Raw genomic sequence first — 21,839 nt, forward strand, 5'->3', positions numbered from 1 at the left:
AACTAGATCATACCAGCCAAAGCTTTGTCTAGCTGGGTTTTGAAAACCTCCAAGGAAGGAGCTTCTCCTACCTCTCTGGATAACCTGTTTTAGTGTTTTATTACCCTCCTAGTGAGAATTTTTCTAATATCTAACCTAAACTTCCCTAACCTAAACTTCCCTTGCTGCAGCTTCAGACCATTGCTCCTTTTTCTGTCATCTGCCACCACTGAAAACAGTTTAGCTCCATCCTCTTTTGAGCTACCCTTCAGGTAGTTGAAGGCTGTTATTAAGTCCCCTCTGTCTCCTCTTCTCTAGTCTAAATAAGCCCAGTTCCCTCAGTCTTTCCTCAGAAGTCACGTCCTCCAGGCCCGTCACCATTTTTGTTGTCCTCTGCTGGACTTTCTCCAATTTGTCCACATCCTTTCTGTAGTGGGGGGCCCAAAAGTGAATACAGTACTCCAGATATGGCCTCACCAATGCTGAACAGAGGCAACTAATCACTTCAAGGTTTGCTACAGTAGGTACCTACTGGCAACATACCTACCAATGCAACCCAGTATGCCATTAGCCTTCTTGGCAACAGGGGCACACGGCTAACTCATATTCAGCTTATTGTCCACTGTAATCCCCAGTCCTTTACTTGAGAGCTGCTGCCTAGCCAGTCAGCCCCCAGTCTGTACCAGTGCATGGGATTGGTCCATCCTAAGTGCAGGGCTTTGCAGCTGTCCTTGCTGAGCCTCATGAGACTCCTTTTGGCTCAATCCTCCAACTTGTCTAAGTCATTCTGAATCCTAGCTCTATGCTCCAGCATATCTACTACTCCCCCAGCTTGGTGTGATCTGCAAACTTGCTGAAGGTGCACTCTATGCCATCTTCCAGGTCATTGATGAAGACATTGAATAAAACCAGCCCCAGGACCAACCTCTGGGGCACTCCACTTGATACCAGCTGCCAACTAGATATCGAGCCATTAATTACAGTTTTCTATCCATTCATCTAGCCCATACTGCTTTAGCTCATCTGCAAGAATGTTATGGGAGACTGTATCAAAAGCCTTGCTAAAAAATTAGGGTACACCACATCCACCCATCTTCCCGCATCCACAGAGTCAATCATCTTATCATAGAAGGCAATCAGGTAGGTAGGCATGACTTGCCCCTGGTGAATCCATGCTGATTGTTCCTAATCACCTTCTTTTCCTCCAAGTGCTAAGAAATGGATTCCTTAAGGATCTACTCCATGATTTTTTTCAGGGACTGAGGTGAGGCTGATGGGTGTGTAGTTCCTTGGATGCTCCTTCTTCCATTTCTTAAAATAAAAAGGGCACTATATTTCCCCTTTTCCAATCATTCAAGACCTCTCCTGATTGCCATGAGTTTTCAAAGATGATGGCCAGTGAGACTGCAGAGCCAAATGCCAACTCCCTAAGCACCCTTAGGTGCATCCCATCCAGCTCCATGAACTTGTACACTTCCATCTTCTCTAAACAATCTTTAACCTGTTCTTTTGCCATCGCTAGCTGCTCACCTCCTCCCTGTGAAGACTGAGGCAAAAAAGGCATTGAGCACTTCAGCCTTTTCTGCATCCTCTGTCACAAGGTTGCCTCCCCTATTCAGTAAGGGACCCACACTTTCCCTGATCCTCTTCTTGCTATTGACATGCTTGTAGAAACTCTTCTTGTTCCCCTTCACATCCCTTGCTAGCTGCAAATCCAATTGTGTTTGGCCTTCCTGACTTCATCCCTGCATGCCTGAGCAATGATTTTATATTCTTCTTTGTAAAATTAAATTGCCATATTCTATTAATGTTTTTTCTCTTTGAATTATAGGAATGTATTTATAAGCCTAATTTTGTCATAAGTGTTTCATCTCGGAATTATAATAAATACAGTAACATTATGAGTTTAAGTAGTCACTGTTTAAAATTGCAGATCCATGACATCACAAAAACCTTTTTTTCAACAAGTAGATTGTTAGCCCTAAAGATAATACTTTTCTGTATTTTGCTAGAAGCAATTTTTATTAGCACTCTTTCATAGTTTGTTCTTCTATTCAAGCCAGCAATTGCAGAGAACATAATAGCCTATTAAGATCAGGGAGGCAAAAGGTCTGTCAGTCAAGGCTATTGAAGTACAAAAGCACCAATCTATTTACTTCCAAATGTCTTTGCCTCCTGACCTGAAAGTATGGAGTGTTTCTTCCTTTCTTTTTCTTCTAGTTCCTTCACATAAAAGAAGGAAGAGGTATGTGTAGAGAGATTAAGAAATATGGAAGAGGATAAGAGCAAGAAGAAATGTAACAAAGAGAAATCCCACAGTTTCTACATTTAGCTCACAGCCAAAATGAGTTTAACATGATAGAAATTTCTGGAAAATGAACAGGAAATACCCATCCTCCCCACTAAACCTAACCTGTATCTACTCCTGAATCAATCCATCTCCTACATAGGGCCAAGTTCTATTCATAAGGCTAGATTTAATTTCTCTACAGGATTTCATGTCCCTTTTGTCTGCTTAGTCAGTTTGGCAGCCAGTCTTTCGATTCCTCCACAGAAAGAGGCTCTGTAAGGTTTATGGCTTGTTTTACTGTCAAAAAGATATATATTCAAGGTGGAATAACTTATGTGTTGGCTGTCCCAATGTAAAATTCTAGTGGAGACAAGACTCTATAATTATATCATGAGGGGAAACTGGAAAATGTCAACTATAGGTAATGGGATACTGTTGACCTTGCCTAGCAGTCTTGTGGTGAAAGTTACATATAATTCCTCCTTTAGTACGTTACAGAAGGATAACTATTGGATGTTAGTTATCTTGCCCTTTAAAATGGACCTTTTTTGTATTGAAGGTATAGTCTATGAGTTTCAGTGGCTCACAAGAACTGTTCTATTCTATACAGGTTCTTTTACCACCATCTCACTGTAGTACCTGAATACCTAACCAGTAGCACAGCAAGCAGAGTTGGCACTCAGGGCAAACCATGTGTGGGATCAGGAAGTGGCACGAGACAGCAGTACTACTCATGCCAGAAACTTCTAAACAGTCCCTGGCTGAGCTGCTGCTGCTGCTGCTGCTGCTGTGTGCCCCAGCATGGACATGCTGCCAGGACACAGACTCTGCAGGGGTGGGGACCCATTCTGATGCCCCTCCTAATTTAGCACCTGGCACAGATGCCCCTCTCACCCATCCCTAGTAATGTTATTGACTTGTTATAAGTCTCTCTTATTTCAGAGACCCAGTGCTTTTCTGGCCAAGACGTCAAGATGTTGAACAACCTCTGTCCCCATCCTGCTACTTGTACCTTAGCTTTTTTTGTTGCCCTTTGGGTCCTAGAAATTAGCTGATTATTAGGATTGCTTCCATTACAAGAAATTGATTACAGGATTCAGATGTTTCTTTGCTACAAGATTGTTAATTTACAGCAAGTATACACAAAATATGTGCCCAAAGCTAGGGACCGACATAATGTGTACACTGGTTTAAATGATCAGAAACTAGTTTAAACCTGTCACAGAACAGACATTCACTGCACATAAACCAGTTTGAAAATGGCTGATACCAGTTTGAGATAAGCTTGGTTGAATGTAGTCATGAACAGTGCGAGCCCCTGGTGGTTGGGGGGGGGAGAGGCATGGCTGTGCCAGTGGTGGCAGGAGTGCAGCGGCAGGAGCCTATTGGCGGTGAGTGGGGAGCTCCCGCAGATGCAGCTGGCACTGTCGGCAGTGGTGGGGGGGCGGGTGGCGAGCACTGAACACAGGTTGGCAACCACCTGCAGGTGCTGCTGCTGGCAGTGGCCAGTGGCAATCATGGACTGCCTGCAGATGCTGCTGGTGGTGTTGGCAGTGGGGTGGTGTACAGTGACCACCCACAGGCGCTGCTGATAGTGTCAGCGGCACCTTTTTGCAGGGGGTGCACTGTCTTGGGTAGGGGGTGCACGTGCACCCGCATGCACCCCCTATGCATCGCCCCTGAATGTAGTATCACACATAACTGATTGAGCTCAAACCAATTTATGCAATTCTGTCACAAACCTTTTCTTGGTTTAAGTTAAATCAGAGTCCCCCGGCATCCCAGCATGCTGTCTGGGCTGGACTCTCTGCTGTAGCTGAGCAGGGCTGGCCCTGCCCCTCTGCCCCCCAGCTTGAGCAGGGACAGGCAGGGGCATGGGTCTGGCCAGACACTGGCCCAGAGGGGAGCAGGGAAGAAGTTTATTCCTCCCCTCCATCCCCTGTCCCACCAGCACAGACCTGCACTTCTCTGTGCTGGCTGCTCCAGCAACAGGGGCATGGTCAGGCTGGGCAGTAGCCTTGGCCGAACTGTCCAGAGAGGGGTTTAATTCCCCGCTCCCTGTCCCACTGGCAGGGACCCAAGCTGGGTCTGCAGGTGCTTCTTTGCTGCTGCAATGGCAGGGCCAGGTGCAGCCAAACACTGGCCAGCATGGCCACCAAGGCAGAGGGGACGGGGAGGGGATTATTCCCCCCTCTACCCCTACTGCCCCTGGGGGGCGACAGCTGGGTCTGCCTGCACTGACCCCTGCCGCTCACTCCCTATATAGGGGAAGTGGTGGAATAAGCTCCCTACTGTCCCCTCTGCCAGATGCCAGAGGGAGGGGAAATAACCGCCCTTCCTGCCCCCTACCTAAGGGACCCTGCTTCCTGGTCTATCTCTGTGCCCTAGCCCCACCACTGCAGCGGCAAGGGGGCAGGGCCCTTGATGGGAGCAGCAGTCCCTGTTATGGTGTCAGGGAGCATGAGCCTTTTCCCGATGGGGGACTGTGTTGCAGGGTGGGCAGAGCTGTGGCGGACTGCGTGTGACAGCACCGGGGCTCCCCCCTGCTGGAAAGAGGCTTGCACTTCCTGACACCATGACAAAGGCTGCTCCCCTCATCCTGGTCATTCCCGCCTTGCCACTCCAGCGGCCAGGCAGGGGTGAGACCAAAAGCAAGCCGGAAGAACCCCTTAGGGAGGGGGGCAGGAGTTACGCTGCTGTGGGATCACAGTGGGGCCTCTTCACCCAAACCATTGCTGCCACCACTCACTCTATGCCCGGGACAAATGGTGGAATAAGCCCCCTCTGCTGGACACTGGAGGGAGGGGACACTGGAGGGGGCTCATTCCACCACTTACTCCACCCTGGGCACAGAGCAAATGGCGGTAGTGGTGATCAGGGAGGGCAGACCCTGCTGCGGTACCCTGGGGGCAGAGGGGGGGGGAATAACCCTGCTCCTTGCCCCCCACCCAATGGGCCCTGCTGGCCAGCCTCTGGCCCTGCCCCCACCTGGCTGCTGGAGCAGTGAGTGGGGAGCGATCGTGATGGGGGCAGCAGGCCCTGTCATGGTGTCAGGGAGCATGAACTGGCTCCTCACCTGAGCAACTGCAGGCATGTGCTGGTGTTTCCTCCATCCAGAGGGAATGCCTATGCAGTTGCAAATCAGTTCAACATAAGCGGTTAAACTAACCTGCAAAGATTGAATCAATTCAGGCCCCAGCTTTTTGAATATCCGTCTCTAGCCCAAGGGTACAAGCAATAACATGTAGTTTCTTTGCTCAGAAATTCAGCTCTGCCTTTCCAACAAGTACTGTGCCTAAAAATAATTCTGTCTTTTGGCTTCCTCCCAGAGTCATGCTTTTTGCTTTCTGATGATCATAGACATAGACACACCAGGCTGCTGCAACCAGTCAATATCCTGCATTTACAATCAGTTCCACATGCTTAAATCTGCTCAGTCATATAGCTTAGCGCCTTAGTTTGTGACTTCTTATTGTTTCCAGTTAAACACTATGTAAAGAGATCAGAGGCATGATGAAAAATGTCTTACATTTGAAATCTTGTCTAACTTTAACCCAACTACATAGGTGGTCTAATAAAAGATATCACCCTAAGAAATTCTTGCCTTTCCCACTACATAAGGAAACATTTAATTGTTCCTTTCACTTAGCTTGAATGAAGGATGCTCAGTAAACTCATTAGCTGTGCTGTGGTTGTTTGCAGATCAAAGAATTGCTTGAAGACAGTCATTATCACCTGCCAGACAATTCCACCATCAGGAAAGAGTTGCTGTGTTACTGTTGCACAATAGTATATGGTTTGTCAGGGAAGTGCATGTGTACAAATATACTCTGTAGTGTAACTAGAAGTGGGCAAAAAGAAGCATCTACCCTGGATACCAGGTTAGGAGGGTGCCATAATTGCCCCCCAACCCAGTGGAATACATACCCAGTGGACAGCATAGCTGTACTGGCAGCTGCAAAACAGTCCCCAGCTGCTGCTTTAAGAGCAAGTTTGGATGGGCAGAGCACATGGAGGCAGCAGCTCAGACAAAGACCTGGTCAGGAGGTCCTGGCATGGTTAAGTCTGCTGCAAGCCCCACCCACCCTCCCCTAACTCTCAGAACCATGCATCTTCCTCCTTAATTCTGAGAACCTGCACCCATCCCCCTGCTCTCATGATTTACATGCCCCTCCGCTCCCACTGTCAGAACCAAGCACCAACCCCTCCCTCCCCCTTGCAAGGTTTGCCCTGGGCACCAACTCTACTTTTTATGTTACTGCATACACATTTTTTTTAGGGTTTGCTGCTATGTTGTCTAGGAAAGGAATTTAGAATCAACTGCCCCTTCCAACATGATTGAGTGCCAAGTAAATTTAATAGTTTCTTCTGAGAGGATGACGGCCAAGACTTTTAGTAATTGCTGCTGAAAGTAAAGTTTCAAAGGGGCCTACATGACTAGTAGGCTAGAGAGTCTGCCTTGGATTCAGTGTTGTGATTGCAGAGTAGTGTAGAAATGCCCAAGATAACCTTACGCTAACTAGCATTAGCATGAGTACTGCTAGCATTGTAGCCATGGCAGCAAAACACACCTGAAAAAGCAGGGTGAACACTTTAGGCATTTAGCTTGTGTGGAGCTGTTTTTTATGAGACCACTACTAGTAGCTGAAGCAGCATAGGTAAAACTCTTTTGACAGCATTGTAGTGTAGTGACTACACTATAGATATAACTTAACTTCTATTGACCCTTAATAGGTCTTAGGTGTAATTTAGGTACCTTATAGCAGGTCTAGCCTCTGAGGTTGGCTGTGGCACTCCCTGGTGACCACATAAAACCTGCCCCACTCCAGATCGTCAGAATACTCCTCCACTATTTCTCCTGCCATGTCTTGATCTATATGAATTGGGAGGCTGCCACCAACTTGCCTTTAATTGGCCTAACCAAACTTATGGTCCTACTGGTTGCTGTCTGGAACCTTAATCTGCTATCCAATTATTCTGTGCCCTTCTGGCCCTTACCCTGCCCTTCATGCACCGCCCCTGGCTCTTTCTGTGCCTTAGGGCACTAAATTGCCTTAAGAGCATTAATTGTGGCCTCCAGCTGCTCCCATAGCCACATCCATGCTTCACAGATGTCAGTCACCATCAGTTAGTAAATCTAGTCGCTTATCCCTTTTGTTCAGGTTTTGGCCTTTACAGCTTTGGCCTCCTTCCTCTGGCTGTCACCTTTGGCCCTCTAAGCCTCAGCCTCTTCCATGGGTTCTGGCCCTGTCATGGCTTCAGCCTCTCTAGGGCTTCAACTCCTCTGTCTTGGCTTCAACTATTTCAGCTTCAGTCCATCTTTATTAAGGCTTCAGCGCTCTCAGCCTTAGCCCAGTTGCAACCCTGCTTCTTGCAGGGCACAGAGCACCATAAGCACCCTGATACATGGTCTCCTGTCCACACCTACAGCCACAATCCAGTCCTGTAGTCTAAAAGCCTACAGTAATCAAAACCCTAAACTTCATCAGTTGAGCCAGATGCTTCTCTCCAGACTTTCCCCAGCTCCTACCTTGTTTAGCTGGCTTCTCCCAGCCCTGGCCCTCCTCACAGTTCCAACTCTCTCTTAGCTCTGTGCTAGATTTTTTTTTTTCCACATGGAGAGCCTGGGTCAGGACTTGAGCTTTTATCTGCAAAGGCTCTACCTCTTCCAGTCTGGTGATCCCCTGACCAGTTGCAGGTGTGTGCCCTCAGCTTAATAAGCAGCCTGCCCTGGTTTGTTGCACTTTGTGGGTGCTGACAGACATGCAGTTCCCTGCTGTAACTCATAGTCCTGTACAGATAGTGCAATGAGTTACAGTGATTTCCTCCCCTCCCAACAGATATTCTCTGTTGGGTCTGGGGGGTTGGGGGATCAAGCTCCAGTTTTGAGCTGGCTGCATGTCTGTAGCCTCTGTCCCCTAGCCCTACCCCCCTATCCCAGCTCTGGTGCTGTCTTCAGGATGGGAGCGGGGGGAAGAGAGGGGAGGGAGTTCTGTCTGGGGTTTGCCCAGCCTCTGTTGGAGGGGGCAGGGGTAGATAGGAGCTCTCCTGAGGTGGGAGGGCTCCAATCCACTGCCCCTCCCCAAGTGCAAGCCGGGCAAACCCCAGACCAAACTCCCTCCTCTCCCTTCCCACCTCCCATCTTGAAGACAACACCAGGGCTGGGGGCTGCATCAGCCCAACCCTGGTCCCAGGATGCACTGACAGAAGTTAATTGAAAGCATTCCGCTTTGGAGCACCTTCATCTGAACCCTTATGTAATGAAGGTTCATTTGTCATGCAATCATGCACTTTTAAAACACTCTGCTGGTAGGTACTTCTGTCAGGGCACAGCTGTAGAGCACTTTCAGGGGTTCAACTGCATGACAAAATGTCACTTCTGTCAGTACCCTGCCTGCCTACTTGCCTGGGACTCTGTGCTATTGTCTTGCAGCTAGCTCCCAAGCAGCTATTTTGCCCTCCTATGGCCTATCTTTTGGCTTTCGCTGACTACTTATTCTCCTTCAGCCAGCCCTACCTCAGCTGCCTACCTCAAATTGAAGACTTCTAATGCAGCCTTTTTATTGCATAAGTAGCAGGAATTAAGGGACCATGCTACAACTTTTAAAAATGTTATTCAGTGTTTGTAGGTCAACTCTTTCCAGGCTCATCTCAAATACCTGTAGTCCCGGCAAAGGTAAAGCAATTTGCTCTCTTCCCTCTGATGAAGAGCTTTATCCATCTCTTTCACAGACCTAAGAACTGGTCAGTAACTTGTAAGTGCCTTGGTTTAGCATGAGTTCCCATTCAAATTTTTGGGAGATATATCTCAGAAGGTATTTTACCTTAAGATAGTGTTTTTAATTAAGGTCATCCCATGCTGTAGACTGTTAAGCTTAAGTTTGCTTCTGATTCCTTCTTCTTATCTTCAAAGAACTGCCCTGAGTTAAAAAGACTTGAATTCTCTTGAGTTCATTCAAGAGAAGAATTTGGAATTTTGTTTTATTGACCTGCTGTTTTATTTATATGGTATCTTGATCCTTCTTCATTGTAACAAAGAGACTTCATTCCTTAGATGTCACAGAGTTGCTAAATTTTGACTTTCCTCTCATTCAAAGTTTTATAAAAGCTATTCAGTTTAGTTGTCTAGAGGGATAATACAACTGGGGACTGTAGGCCATAAGGACTCCTGTGAATTAAAGACATTTTCCTATTAGCCTTTGATTGGGACAAAAGTATCTGTTGATAGTTATTAACTGCCATTCAGTAAGCAGCATGACAATTTTCAGGGTCACTGAATTTGTAAAAAACTTTTACCTATTTATAACTCACACCTTCATTTGGCATTTCCCGTCACACCAAAAGCAATGTCAGTGAGGGCAGCTCTGGCACTCCCAGCATCTGAAATAAACCCACACAGCTCATTTGGTTACTCCTGTAACACCTATTTTTTGTAATCACTGTTACTGGGTGAAACAGGAGAAGAGGGAAATAAGAAGGGAAAATAATTCACAGTCAACTGTGTGTGTCATCACTCCCACTTCTCTCCTCCTATCTTACCCTATCCTATCCTGTCCTGTCCTGTCCTATCCTATTCTATCCTGTGTCTGGCATTTCTGCTCTTAACATTTGGAGTTACTGTTGTTTCTAACTGGAATGAAGTGTCCTTATTGACAATTGTTTTGCTTTCTTGCTCTCTGTACTTGCTGTTGTTGGGTAGAATGGAAAGAGAAAGGACAGTAAAATACATTCTAGTCAATACTTGTTTCATTCAAGTTTTGTGGTTCAACACGCTGTTGCTTCTCAAAACCAATTTTTGCACCTTGAATCATTAGAATGTGACTTGTTCTTTTTTTCTATCAACATAGGCAATATGCTATACTAAAATAAATATATCATTACAAAAGAACGTGTCAGATTTTTTTCTAACTCTTCAGTCTTTTTGCATTGATGGTTCTCTTTTTTGTTTATAAGTAACTATTTTAATTTGTATACTGCATTCATTCAAACTTTAGGTGAGAAAGTATTGGGCTGAGAAACAACAAAAATGGCAAGAACTAGAAGAGAAAGATCTTCTGTACCTGGCAGAACTAAAGAAATTAATGGCTGAACAAGCATTTAAAGACAGAGAAAGGTAAAACATGAATACAGTACCGGTATTAACTTTTCTTAGTCAGCTTTGTTTAATCTTGCTAAATTAGGATACATTAAAAATTAGTAATTTTTTCCTTCCTGTTCTGTAATGATTCCTATCCACCATATCCAGGTTGTAACACAGCTATTTTCTGGAGCAGTTTTGTGTTGGTATAAAACGAAAATGTCAAAGCTTTAGGTCTGTGTAAACTGCAACTTGGATGGGGTACAAAACAATATAACCAAATCTTTCACTCATTTGTTATTGTGGTATAGATGGAGCTTTCCCTTCCTCTACTTATAACTAGTTATCATCATATTTGCTTTTTGTGAATGAAGTAATAGGAGATTGCAATATGGTGATCTGTTTCTTTAAGGAGGAATAATCAACCCTGTTATGAAAACCCAGCTGTTGGGTGTTTGGGTGATTAGGGATTATCCATCAGGATCTTTAAAAGCTCTCAGAAGAGGAAATAAGAGACTGGAGAAAGTAAGGTATGAAGGGAACAGCTTCTTGCAAGGAGGAGCCAGGCTACTGTGCTAGGGCTAGAATGGCAAGGGGCATTTCTACTTTCTGATGGGACAGGTGTGGCAGGACACCAGTGGTGCCTGCCCCTTTAAGGGCTAGATCAAGCACTCAGCAGGTGTTTGATCTCAGCAGCCATTTTAGAATTCTGGACACCTATATAAACAACAGCAGTTTGCTGCTGAGAGGCAGGCAAGAAACATTGCCTGGCTGAGCTGCTGCATGGGAACATTTTGCAGGTAGGAACAGGATGCTCTGGTCCTGGGCATGACCTAAAACTGCACCCTGCCAGGAATGGGTGGCCTGGTGGGGCTCCCAGTGGTGCAGGAACCCCAGGAAAATGCCAGGCTGTTTACCACCCCAGTGAGAGGTGGGTAGGGGCACCTTAACCCCAGCCCTCACCTTCAGATGGGTTATATGATCTATCTAATCCAGGGAAGGCCAGGTAAGCTTCTTGAAGCACCTGAGCCTGCTGAGGTGAGTGTGGCAAGGTGGACATCCCTCAGTAGCTGCAGCTAGCTCCCTACCTGCCTCTGGACACGCCACCCGCCTGTCTCACCTGCCATGCCTTGAGGGTAATAAATAAGTTGTTAATTAAGGTGAGAGGCTGCCCATTGTTGCACCCCGATATTAGGGGGTGTCCGCAGCTCTGTACCTCCCCTACATCATGGCCCAAGCCTCGCAGATGGCATCTTAGACCATTAGTTGAACCCTCGCCTTCACCCTATTAGCTGTGGCCCCCAACTGTGGGGATCTTCAGCTTCCATAAGCCCTGGCCCCATCTCAGGCCCAGTTGGGACCCTGAGCTTCTACGCTCAACATGGGTGTCCCTCGCAGTGAGTCCCTGGCACTTTTGACCCTTAGGTCCTGGCCCCAGCATTGACTAGTTGAGTTCCTCAGCAGGATCTTTGCCTCCTGCCTGCACTTATGGAGTGGGGTTCCCCCATTCCCAGCTCAGGTGTTTGGGGAATGTGCCTGGACCTGCACAATTTCTCCCCAACTAGCTCAGGCACTTCCTGAAGCTTACCTGGCCTCTACTCCTCCCTTTATCTTATTCTCCTCGCACACACCATGACTGGTGCTCCACGGTCTCACAGGGACTCTCACTCTCCCCCCCCGGAGCAGCATGTCATTGTGCTTGGCTATAGATGTTACTCTTTACCCAGCCAGAGGTGAGGGCTAGGGTTAAGGTGCCCCTACTCGCCTTTCAGAGGGGTGGTCACTGGCCTGGCATTTCCTGGGGGTTCTTGCACCACTGAGAGCCCCACCAGGCCACCCACTCCTGGCAGGGTGCAGTTTTAGGTCATGCCCAGGACCAGGAGCCTCCTAACCATCCCCTACAGCTCCTCCCTTACCTCCAGGATGATACCAGAGGCCTTGCAGCCAGGCAATGTTGCTGCCTCCTCTGCCAGCAGGGAACTGATCCGGTTATAAAGGCAGCCAGGGATTTAAAATGGCTGCTACAATCAGGCACCTGCTGGCAGCTTGGCTCAGGCCCTTAAAGTGGCAGGCACCTTGCCACAGTGAGTGACCCCCTGGGGCTAGGCATGCTTTGTGAAGCACCTGAGCCAGGAATGGGGGACCCTGATTCTTGAGTGCAGGCAGGAGGCTTAGACCTAACCGAGGGACCCAACTGGTCAATGTTGGGGCCAGGACCCAGATAGGGGTCAAAAAGGCCAGGGGCTCATCATGAGGGACACCCATATAGAGCAAAGAAGCTCGGGGTCCTGACTGGCCTGAGATGGGGCCAGGGTTTAAAGGGAAGCTGAAGGTCCCAGGGAAGGAGCTACAGCTAAAAGGCAAAGGGGATGGTTGAGTTAGCTGTCTGAGATACTATCTGCGAGGCTTAGGCCACAGTGTAGGAGTGAAACGGAGCTGTAGGTAGCCCCCACAATATCGGAGTGTATAATGGGCAGACTCCTGCCTAATTATCACATCAATATGATTACACCAAGGTGTGGCAGGAGAGTGAGGTGGGTGGCTGACTGGTAGACAGGGGGCAGGCCGGTGCTTGCACCGGGCATGAAAGCCTGCCCCTGTCACAACAGGATAGAAGGGATTTTGTTTTGTTTCTTTCTTTAGTTAAAATGTGAACTTTGCTGTGGAGATCTGGCTGAAGATCATAGACTCATAGAAAATTAGGGTTGGAAGGGACCTGAGAAGGTCATCTAGCCCAACCCCCTGCTCAAAGGAGGACCATCCCTAAATACATTATCCCAGCCAATGCTTTGTTTAGGCCTTAGAAATCTCCAAGGATTTTTGTAAAACCTGCAAAGTTACATGACTCCTCTGAGTAACTTGCTCCAGTGCTATACTATCCACCTTGTGCCAAAAGTTGTCCTGATATCTAACCTAAACTTCCCTTGCTGGAACTTGACAACATTGATCTTTGTTCTGTCACTTGCCACCAGTGAGAACAGTCTAGCTCCATCCTCTTGTAAGCAGTTGAAGTTCAGGTAGTTGAAGGCTGTTATTAAATCCTCCCTCAATCTTCTCTTCTGCAGACTAAATAAGCCTAATTCCCTCAGCCCCTCCTCAGAAGACATGTGCCCCAGCTCCCTAACCATTTTCATTGTCCTCTGATGGACTCTCTCCAATTTGTGCACATCCTTGCCACAGTGCAGGGCCCAAAACAGGACACAGTACTCCAGATGTGGCCTCACCAGTTGCTGAATAGAGGGGAAGAATCACTTCCCTTGATCTGCTGGCAATGCTCCTACTACTGCAGCCCAGTATGCCATTAGCCTTCTTTGCAACAAGGGCACACTGCTGGCTAATATTTAGCTTATTGTTCACTGTAACACCCAGATCCCTGGCTGTCTAGCCAGTCAGTCCCCAGTGTGTATTGGTTCATGGGATTGTCCCATTCTAAGTGCAGGACTTTGCACTTGTCCTTATTGAACCTCATGAGATTTTTTTTTTTTTTTTGGTCCAATCCAATTTGTCAAGGTCTTTTTTAATCCTAGCCCTACCCTCTAACATATCTACCTCTCCCCCGTTTTGGTATTATCTGCAAACTTGCTGAGGGTGCACTTCATCCCATCTTCCAGGCCTTTGATGAAGATATAGAACAAAACTAGCCCCAGAACTGACCCCTGGGGCACTCCACTTGATACCGGCTGCCAACTAGACATTGAGCCATTGATTACTACCCTCTGAGTATGATGATCCAGCCAGTTTTCTATCCACCTAAAGTCCATTCATCCAACCTGTACATTCTAAGCATGCTTGAGAGAATGTTATGGGAGACTCTATCAAAAGCCTTCCTAAAGTCAAGGTATATCACGTCCACGGCTCTTCCCACATTCACAAAGCCAGCCATGATTGAATGCAATCCGGTTGGTCATACCTTACCCTTGGTGAATCCATGTCGACAGTTCCTAATCACCTTCTTCTCACATTGGCTAAGATGTTGTAAGGAAGCAAGTTTTTCTACAAAAGTCAGCAGGATAAATGTCCTACTTAAAGAGACATTTTTGCAGATTTCAGATCCTGCATTAAAATTATATTATGTAATCTACATTTATTTATAGTCTAAATTTTCAAAAGCAGGTAGTTATTTTTGTGTGCTTTTATTATTTTTTTAATGTGGGTGGGGGGATTTTTAGGGTTCTGCCACAAGATGCATTTATGCTCTGATTAAGGAATTAATTGCACCATAAATAGTAAACCTGCTACACATTAAAGCCATATTATATTGTGATAATTTAGTAGAGGAGCCAAAAAGACATTTCAAATATAATGTATAATATTTTTGTGGCTTGTTTGTATCATGCCTAAAATTGAACAAGTCAGAAAAAATGCATAATCTGAATCAGTACTTGAACATGAGTTGTAGCAGAGTTACTTTTTTAAAAGACTGCCATAAAACATAATGCTAGCTAACCTGCTCTTGACCCCAAATAACCCCTGGCAACATCTCCTGATGCATCTTAGTCCCAAACATTCATGATCTTATACAAGATAAGAGTCTGAAGTGCAGTGAGCTAAAGAAAAGCTATTGCAAGTGTGTTAAAGAGGAGGCAAATATACATAAATAAGGAGCACTGAAACTGAGAACTGGAGGACAAAACAGTGGAGAACAAATCCCCTCAGACAAACTAAAGATGTATTTAAGGGTCACTTGCCAACAAGGTCTTGATGTCCCTAAGGCTGCTCTACACTTAAAAAAAAAATAAGATCAGAGATCTGGTTATCCAGTTATCTGGTTATCCCCAAATCAGTTGTTTAATGTAGATACTTCACTTTGTCCCTGGACAGCACAGTTTGGAGATCCTCTCTAAAGTAAAGAGAAAATTCTGCTTTGATTGTATGAGATAGCAACAGTATTGTAAACAGAACTGGCAATGCAGTTTCTTTTACATTACAGTCAAGCCCTAAAGCTACATTCCTTTACAATATCAACTGCTGGTTCAGGCAGAAGGCAAGGTAACAGTAGCACCTTAGAGGCTAACTGGTTCAGAGAAGCATAAGCTTTTCTAGGATACAGCCTACTTTCTCAGAAATTTGAGGAACAATTACAAGGCATTAAAGGCCAGATCCTGTGCCAATGAAGCCAAACAAAGATATTGCAAATACCTAAATGAAAACAGGATCATGCCGTGAATGACGTAAAACAAGCCAATAGTATTTACGATATTAAAACTAATACAATGCAAATCATGGTGTTCATATTTTCATTCCTTATTCTAAATCATATGGTTCCTCAGGATGTTTTTATTTGGTATCTCTTAAAGATCATGAAATAATCTCCTTTGGAATAGGGGAAAAATAGTTCTTCCTGGACCCCTTTGATAAGTTATTATACCATATATAACAACCGTCGGTTTCAAGATTCATACTGTGTGTGTATGTGTGTGTGTGTGTGTGTGTGTGTGTGTGTGTGTGTGTGTGTGTGTATATGTATGTATGTATGTGTATATATATATATATATATATATATATATATATATATATATATATATATATATATATATATATATATATATATATATATATAGCCCCCCTCCATATGCAGGTGAAAGCGCAAAGGGATCTAATGCACAATCCCACAATCACAACTCCTGCCATGCACATGAGCAGGAGCGCAATTAATTGTGTGTATCTTACACTAGATCCCATCACACTTTATTGGTGGTGCAAGGAGAGCCTGGGATTATGATCCTGGGCTTCTCCTGCACCAGCTCCTGTGGCTGCAGGCCCCACAGGTGATGAGGCTCAGAGGGGCTTGCAGTGGGGGAATATGGGGATCACTGCCACCACTGTGAGCCCTGCACCTCATGAGGCTCAAAGCAAGGGCAGCATTCTTCCCACATGTGCATGGCAGGTTACATCATTTCGGGACTGGGGATCAGATCCCAATTGTGCCTTACTTGCTGGTGCAGGGGTAGCCTGAACTCATGAGCCTGGGTTCTCCCTGCATCAGCAAGGGGAAACAAATGAGATGATTGTCAATTGCAGCTGGGAACCAGACCAGTCCCTGGTCTGAGTGGACAGTCAGCTTGGCACAGAGGGAATCCACCCAGCTAGCCATCACACAGGGTTAAAACAGCTCTCTGTGCGTGGGAATCCAGCATTGGACTAGTGTAGCCCAATGCCAGGCTCCCTGCATACCATGACCTGTCAGAACCCCAAAGCTGTTGCCCAGCTGGGCAGCACTTGGGGTTGTGACATGTCCTGGCCACACGTTCAATTTAGGGCATGATACAAATGAGCCACAAAGTTATTCCACATTATGTGGAGTAACATTATGTGGCTAGCTGGGTGGAATAACATTATGTGGAATAACTTTGTGGCTCATTTACTGCATTATCATGCCTTAAGTCTCATGTGTGGCCCGGTTACTGTTTAAGGCATAATTAACCTGTTAATCATGCTTGACATGTAACACGTATCGGGGGCCTAAGACACCGTCCCATTCACACATGCCAAACCAAAGTCTATTTTAATCAGGTTTAACCACACTTATACTTCTTCTTAACATCAGACATAGTTGTTCTGGAAATGAATATATATTTTTGAATGCCGTTGCACTTTTCTATGTGTACTTGGACTCAGAGGTTATTCTACATAGTAAGGTCACTCCACAACTTTCTTTTCAAAACTCTTCTTGACATGCAGCTTTTAAAGTATTCCATTCTTACTCCATTTTTTATTCCTTGAACTTTTATTCAGGGAAATATTTTTTTACTATATTATTTTTCTTTTGTTAAGAATCAGGATCAAGATTAAGTTTGATCCATTTTCTCAACAATTCCTTTTCCACCTCTTAAGCTTTAAACATTAACTACTGAAGCTTCAGGGCAACTTATCTTTATTGATCTGTTTTAGAGTTCCATTCACTTAGTAACCTCTGTTGGTCAGACATCAGTTCTGCTTAAAATATTCACTTAATACAGTAAATCCATACTGGTATTGAAACCTTACCTCCCCATATTCGTATGATTTGTTGAATTTCAAAATAGCATTTTGCTATTTCAAAATAGCAGGCCTTCTACTCTGAAGATCTTTGCAATAGGCTTTTCTCCCTTTCTGCTCTTCTTTCATCCTTTCTGTTATTGTAGGCCAAAGATAAGTGAAATGACATTTCTTGGAGTCTGGAGCTACCCCTGCAGCTATTGTATCAATTGATGTAGAGGTCTCTATATAGTAAATTAGGGATTTAAGTCCTAATTCTTTATTTTCATAGGTGTTTAACACCTAATGTCCCATTTTGTTTAACACCTAAACCTCCATTCAGTGGAATCTATGGCTGTGTCCAGATGAGCAGGGTCATGCAGTATGTGGCAGACACATCTGCAGTGCTACATACCGCACGTTCTGTTGTTCTCTGCTCTGCAAGGGAGCAGCGTGGAGGGTTTTTTTTACCCCTGCCAAAAAAAAGGTGGAGTGCCACATGCAGTAGCAGTGTGCACTGCCCAAAGCCAGAGCCTGGCCAGCCGGAGTCACACACTGCTGCCAGCGAGGCTCTGTGCAGCAGGAGCAATGCAACTGCAACTCTGTGAAGACCCCAGGTAATGCTGCTGGGGGCAGCCCAGTGCTGACCCCAGCCTCCCCTACCCCACCTAGGGTAACTTGCTGCATGCCAGAGCGTGTGGCATGGGTGTTTTCTGGGGACAACTAGCAGCACAAGGTGTGCCCCTAGATCAGGTTATGACTAGGTTCCCCTTACAGTCTGATGTAAAATGCCACATGCCATTTTCTGCTTCTGGGTTTTATGAGCAATTTAATATACATAACTGCATGCACACACACATACACAAGTATTATTCTAATGTGTTTTTTAAATCTATAGCTAAGTGCTTGCACTGCCTATATACAGCAGGGGTGTGTGCTTATGTAAATAAGTGATACAGAATAATATAATTAAATGCACAATTAATTAAAGAACCCAGTAAAAAATAATTGCACTTTCAGGTTATTATGAATCAAAAGCAAGTAAATGTTCAATTTTGCTTTTCCCATAGTTGTCAAACTGTACAAAATAAAACAGTAAGAGCAAGGAAAAATATTTGCTTTTTTTGTAGGGAATGCTAAATCTTCGAAATTACATAGTCTTTTTTATCTTAAAAAGCCTTCACTAACATTAAGCAAAGAAGGAAAGAGAGCTATTACTGCCATTCTGTACTGTAGTTCCACAAGTATGGTATTACAGCATGCCACAAAATATAGTGTGCCAAACATAAATGTAATACCTGCCCCAATGAGTTTTCATCATAGGTTCACCATCTTTAGGCATGCACTTAAATTAGCATGAGTACAACTAGATTCTTTGTGGGATTGGTTTAAAAGAGTAAAGGTAGGGAGAACTAGATACGCAGGGTGGCAAGCGGTCATTTCACATGCAACATTTTCTGGTCTGATATGTTTCCAATACCTTTTGAAGGCGGAAAGGAATGGCATTGGCAGACATATATTGATATACTATTGCAAACAGTAAGGGAGGATGGAAGAAAGCATAAAAATGGGAGTTGACAAAAGGCAGTCTAACATTTAGTAAATATTAACAAATTAAAGATAGCATTGGATAGCTGGGTCTGTTAAACTATCAGTAGCAGGGAGAAGGGGCTTTTCCATCTCCAACTTTTATCCTAATGCCACAAAAACTTCATTCCAGGCTCCGTTGTATCTTGTGGCTTCTTAACTCTCTTGTGATGATACGATTCTGTAGGAAACCAGATTTAACCTTTAAATAAGTTTGTAGCTGTTTTATATTCCCAGTGTTTTGCAAAGCAAAGCAAAAATGGATCAAATGTACCCCTGAATCTGGTGCCAAATGAGGATTTTTCTTGTAAAGCTTGTAAGTACTTCAGTTTTGGAGCTATTAGGTCATGGTGTCTGTGACAGTACGAAGAAATGTACAATTATCTCTTCACTACTTTAAAGTTTAACTTTCTTTCCAAAAAGTTATAGAGTGATGACTATAACTCCTGTTTCTTTTGATACTTTTCTGTTTTGTTAGAAAATCAATGTGTAATTCACAGCAGCAGACTGGTGAATCGTTTTTTAAATGTGTAGACCTTATGATGTTTCATCTCACAAATGTTTTCAAAAGTCTACAAAGTAAAGATTGCAAAAGAGTTTTTAGAATAGTGGTACAGTGCTCATGACTACTCAACTTTAAAAGTCTTCTTTAGTTGTATATGAGGAATTGTACATTTTTCTATAACTAGAAAGATTTTTCAGCATGTATACAGAAATCAAATAAGAAAAATGTTCAAACTGGAGGCTGAGCTGCACACAAGGAAATGTACAAATGCTATTTATATTTGCATAGAAAGAACCTTCATTTGCATTTGCATACTAAATAACCTGAGCATGTTCTGTTACATTAACTTGGCAATACATATTCTCTTATTCCTTAAGTAGCCCGGCTTAAGATAGTGTGTGGAGAAGGAACCATTTGTGGAGGGAGGGACTACTCAGTATATCTATCACAGTATCAGTGTTTCACAAGGATTTCTTGCGCGGTATCATTTATTGGACCAACTTTACATGCAGTTGGGTGAGCTTAGTGTCCGAAAGTTGGATACATATGTATCTAATGTGTCATCATCATTGTTGTTGCTTTTGGCAATCCTTTGATTTGAGGATGATCTCTGCTATGGCTCATTGAGTCTTGAGTTGACTTTAGTGTCCAACCCTTGAGCCACAGACCTGTCTGCTTAAGTTGCATGTTTTTCCACAGGGGAAAGTAGGCTACAGGCTGGGATTCCTTTCCTTTTCCTTCCTTCACTCTCTCTTCTCGGCTTTGAGGGCAAGACACTTCCCTTCCAAAAGGTCTGTCACTTGGTTGAGGTTGCAACGCTGTTAGTTAGTTGGCAGCCAACTCCTCCCAACTCTTGATGTTGGCAGCTGTTTTCTTGAGGTATGCCTTCAATGTGTCCTTGTAGCATTTCCTCTGGCCACCACAAGATCTCAGGTCATTATTAAGCTGGGAGTAGAGCACTTTCTTTGGGAGTCAAGAAACAAACATCTGCACACAATGGCTGGTCCAGCAAAATTGGTGCCTGAGGATCACCAACTCAATTCTGGTAACACTGGCTTTAGGAGGAAGGCTGCTGTTTGTACAGAGATCTTCTCATTTAATGCAGAGAATTTTCTGGAGGCACTGTTGGTGATACCACTTTAGGCTCTTGAGATGATGGTGATAGGTCACCCACATTTCATATCTGTAGTGGTGACTGGGAATGATGGCTACTTTGTAGACCTGGATCTTGGTGTCCCTCTGGAGATTGTGATGAATAAAGACACGCTGAAGTAATTTCCCAAAGGAGGCATTGGCGATCCCGATCCTATGCTGGATCTCTTAATCGATGTTCACTTTCTGAGAGAGGTGGCTACTAAGGTAGGCAAAGTGCTCAACTCCCTCCAGCGTCTTTTCCTCCATGGTAATTTGGGAGGGTGTGGTGGATAACGCTCATGACCTGGAGTGGGTAGATAGAGTACTTTAGTTTTCTTGATGTTCAAATAGAGGCCCAACACTAGGTAGGCTTCTCCATAAAGATCCAGCACGGTCTGGAGGTTTTCCTCAGTGTGTGTGTGAGGATAGCACAGTCATTGGTATATTGAAGATCAAAGATGGTTGTTTTGAGTACTTTGGTTTTTGAGCAAAAATGACCCAGATTACAGAGGCATTCATCCATTTGGTATTCAGTATTCCAACACATATCCAACATTAAAAGCACCAGTATCTGTTTCATTGTATTCACAGAGGGTCAGATCCTCAGTGGATGTATATTGTCCTAGTTTCATTTATTCTAAATGAGCTATGCAGGTTATACAAATTGAAGATCTAACCCCTGGGGTTTTGTGCAGGGGAGTCAGGTGATATTTCTGAATGTTATATTAGATTTTAAATATCATGTATCCCAAGATTTGGCAAGCTTGCACAACAAGACAGTGTTTCAGAAATGGAAATAGAACCTAGGTCTTCTGACCCTTGATCCTGTCACTGAACCCCTAGATCCACCATAGTGACCAGAACCACTAGATAATGCTCCATATAGCTCATTTATTCAAGTCACAGCAAAAAGAGGGTAACTGATAATGGGCTGGAAAAAAACCCTTTAGTATATATGATAAACATATTTTTTAAAGTTCTCCTAAAACTTTTATAATAAACATGCTAGTTAGTTTCTTACTCTTGAATATTTATGAGGCAGTCTCTGAAAGCAGAGTTTTAATGAAATTATGCTTATCAGAAATTACATAAGTGTGTACCCACAATACTTCAAAAGGTAACTGTGCTGAAACTAATCAGCTGAGCTCATTTTTCAGCTGTTATTTATTAAAATTGTTACTTACTGTGGTACTTAAAGTAAAAATTGAGTATTAAAAACATTTTAATTTTCATGTTTTTCTGTAAAATTAAAATTTACTTTGAAACAATAGTAGCTAGATGCTTATTAACTACAATATAATAAAAAGAAA

At 44.3% G+C, this 21,839-nt stretch overlaps 1 protein-coding gene across 5 annotated transcripts in view; it reads left to right on the plus strand.

Moving 5' to 3' along the window:
* CCDC148 (coiled-coil domain containing 148) overlaps positions 1–21,839 on the plus strand; it is a 161,405-nt gene that overhangs the window by 122,791 nt on the left and 16,775 nt on the right. For all 5 annotated transcript variants that reach the window (XM_019480300.2, XM_019480307.2, XM_019480304.2 and 2 more), the window contains one exon: positions 10,264–10,382. In XM_019480300.2, coding sequence (XP_019335845.1) covers positions 10,264–10,382 — 119 coding nt within the window. The remainder of the gene's footprint in view (positions 1–10,263; positions 10,383–21,839) is intronic.

Source organism: Alligator mississippiensis, chromosome 4, assembly GCF_030867095.1.
Source record: "Alligator mississippiensis isolate rAllMis1 chromosome 4, rAllMis1, whole genome shotgun sequence".
Classification (NCBI taxonomy): domain Eukaryota; kingdom Metazoa; phylum Chordata; order Crocodylia; family Alligatoridae; genus Alligator; species Alligator mississippiensis.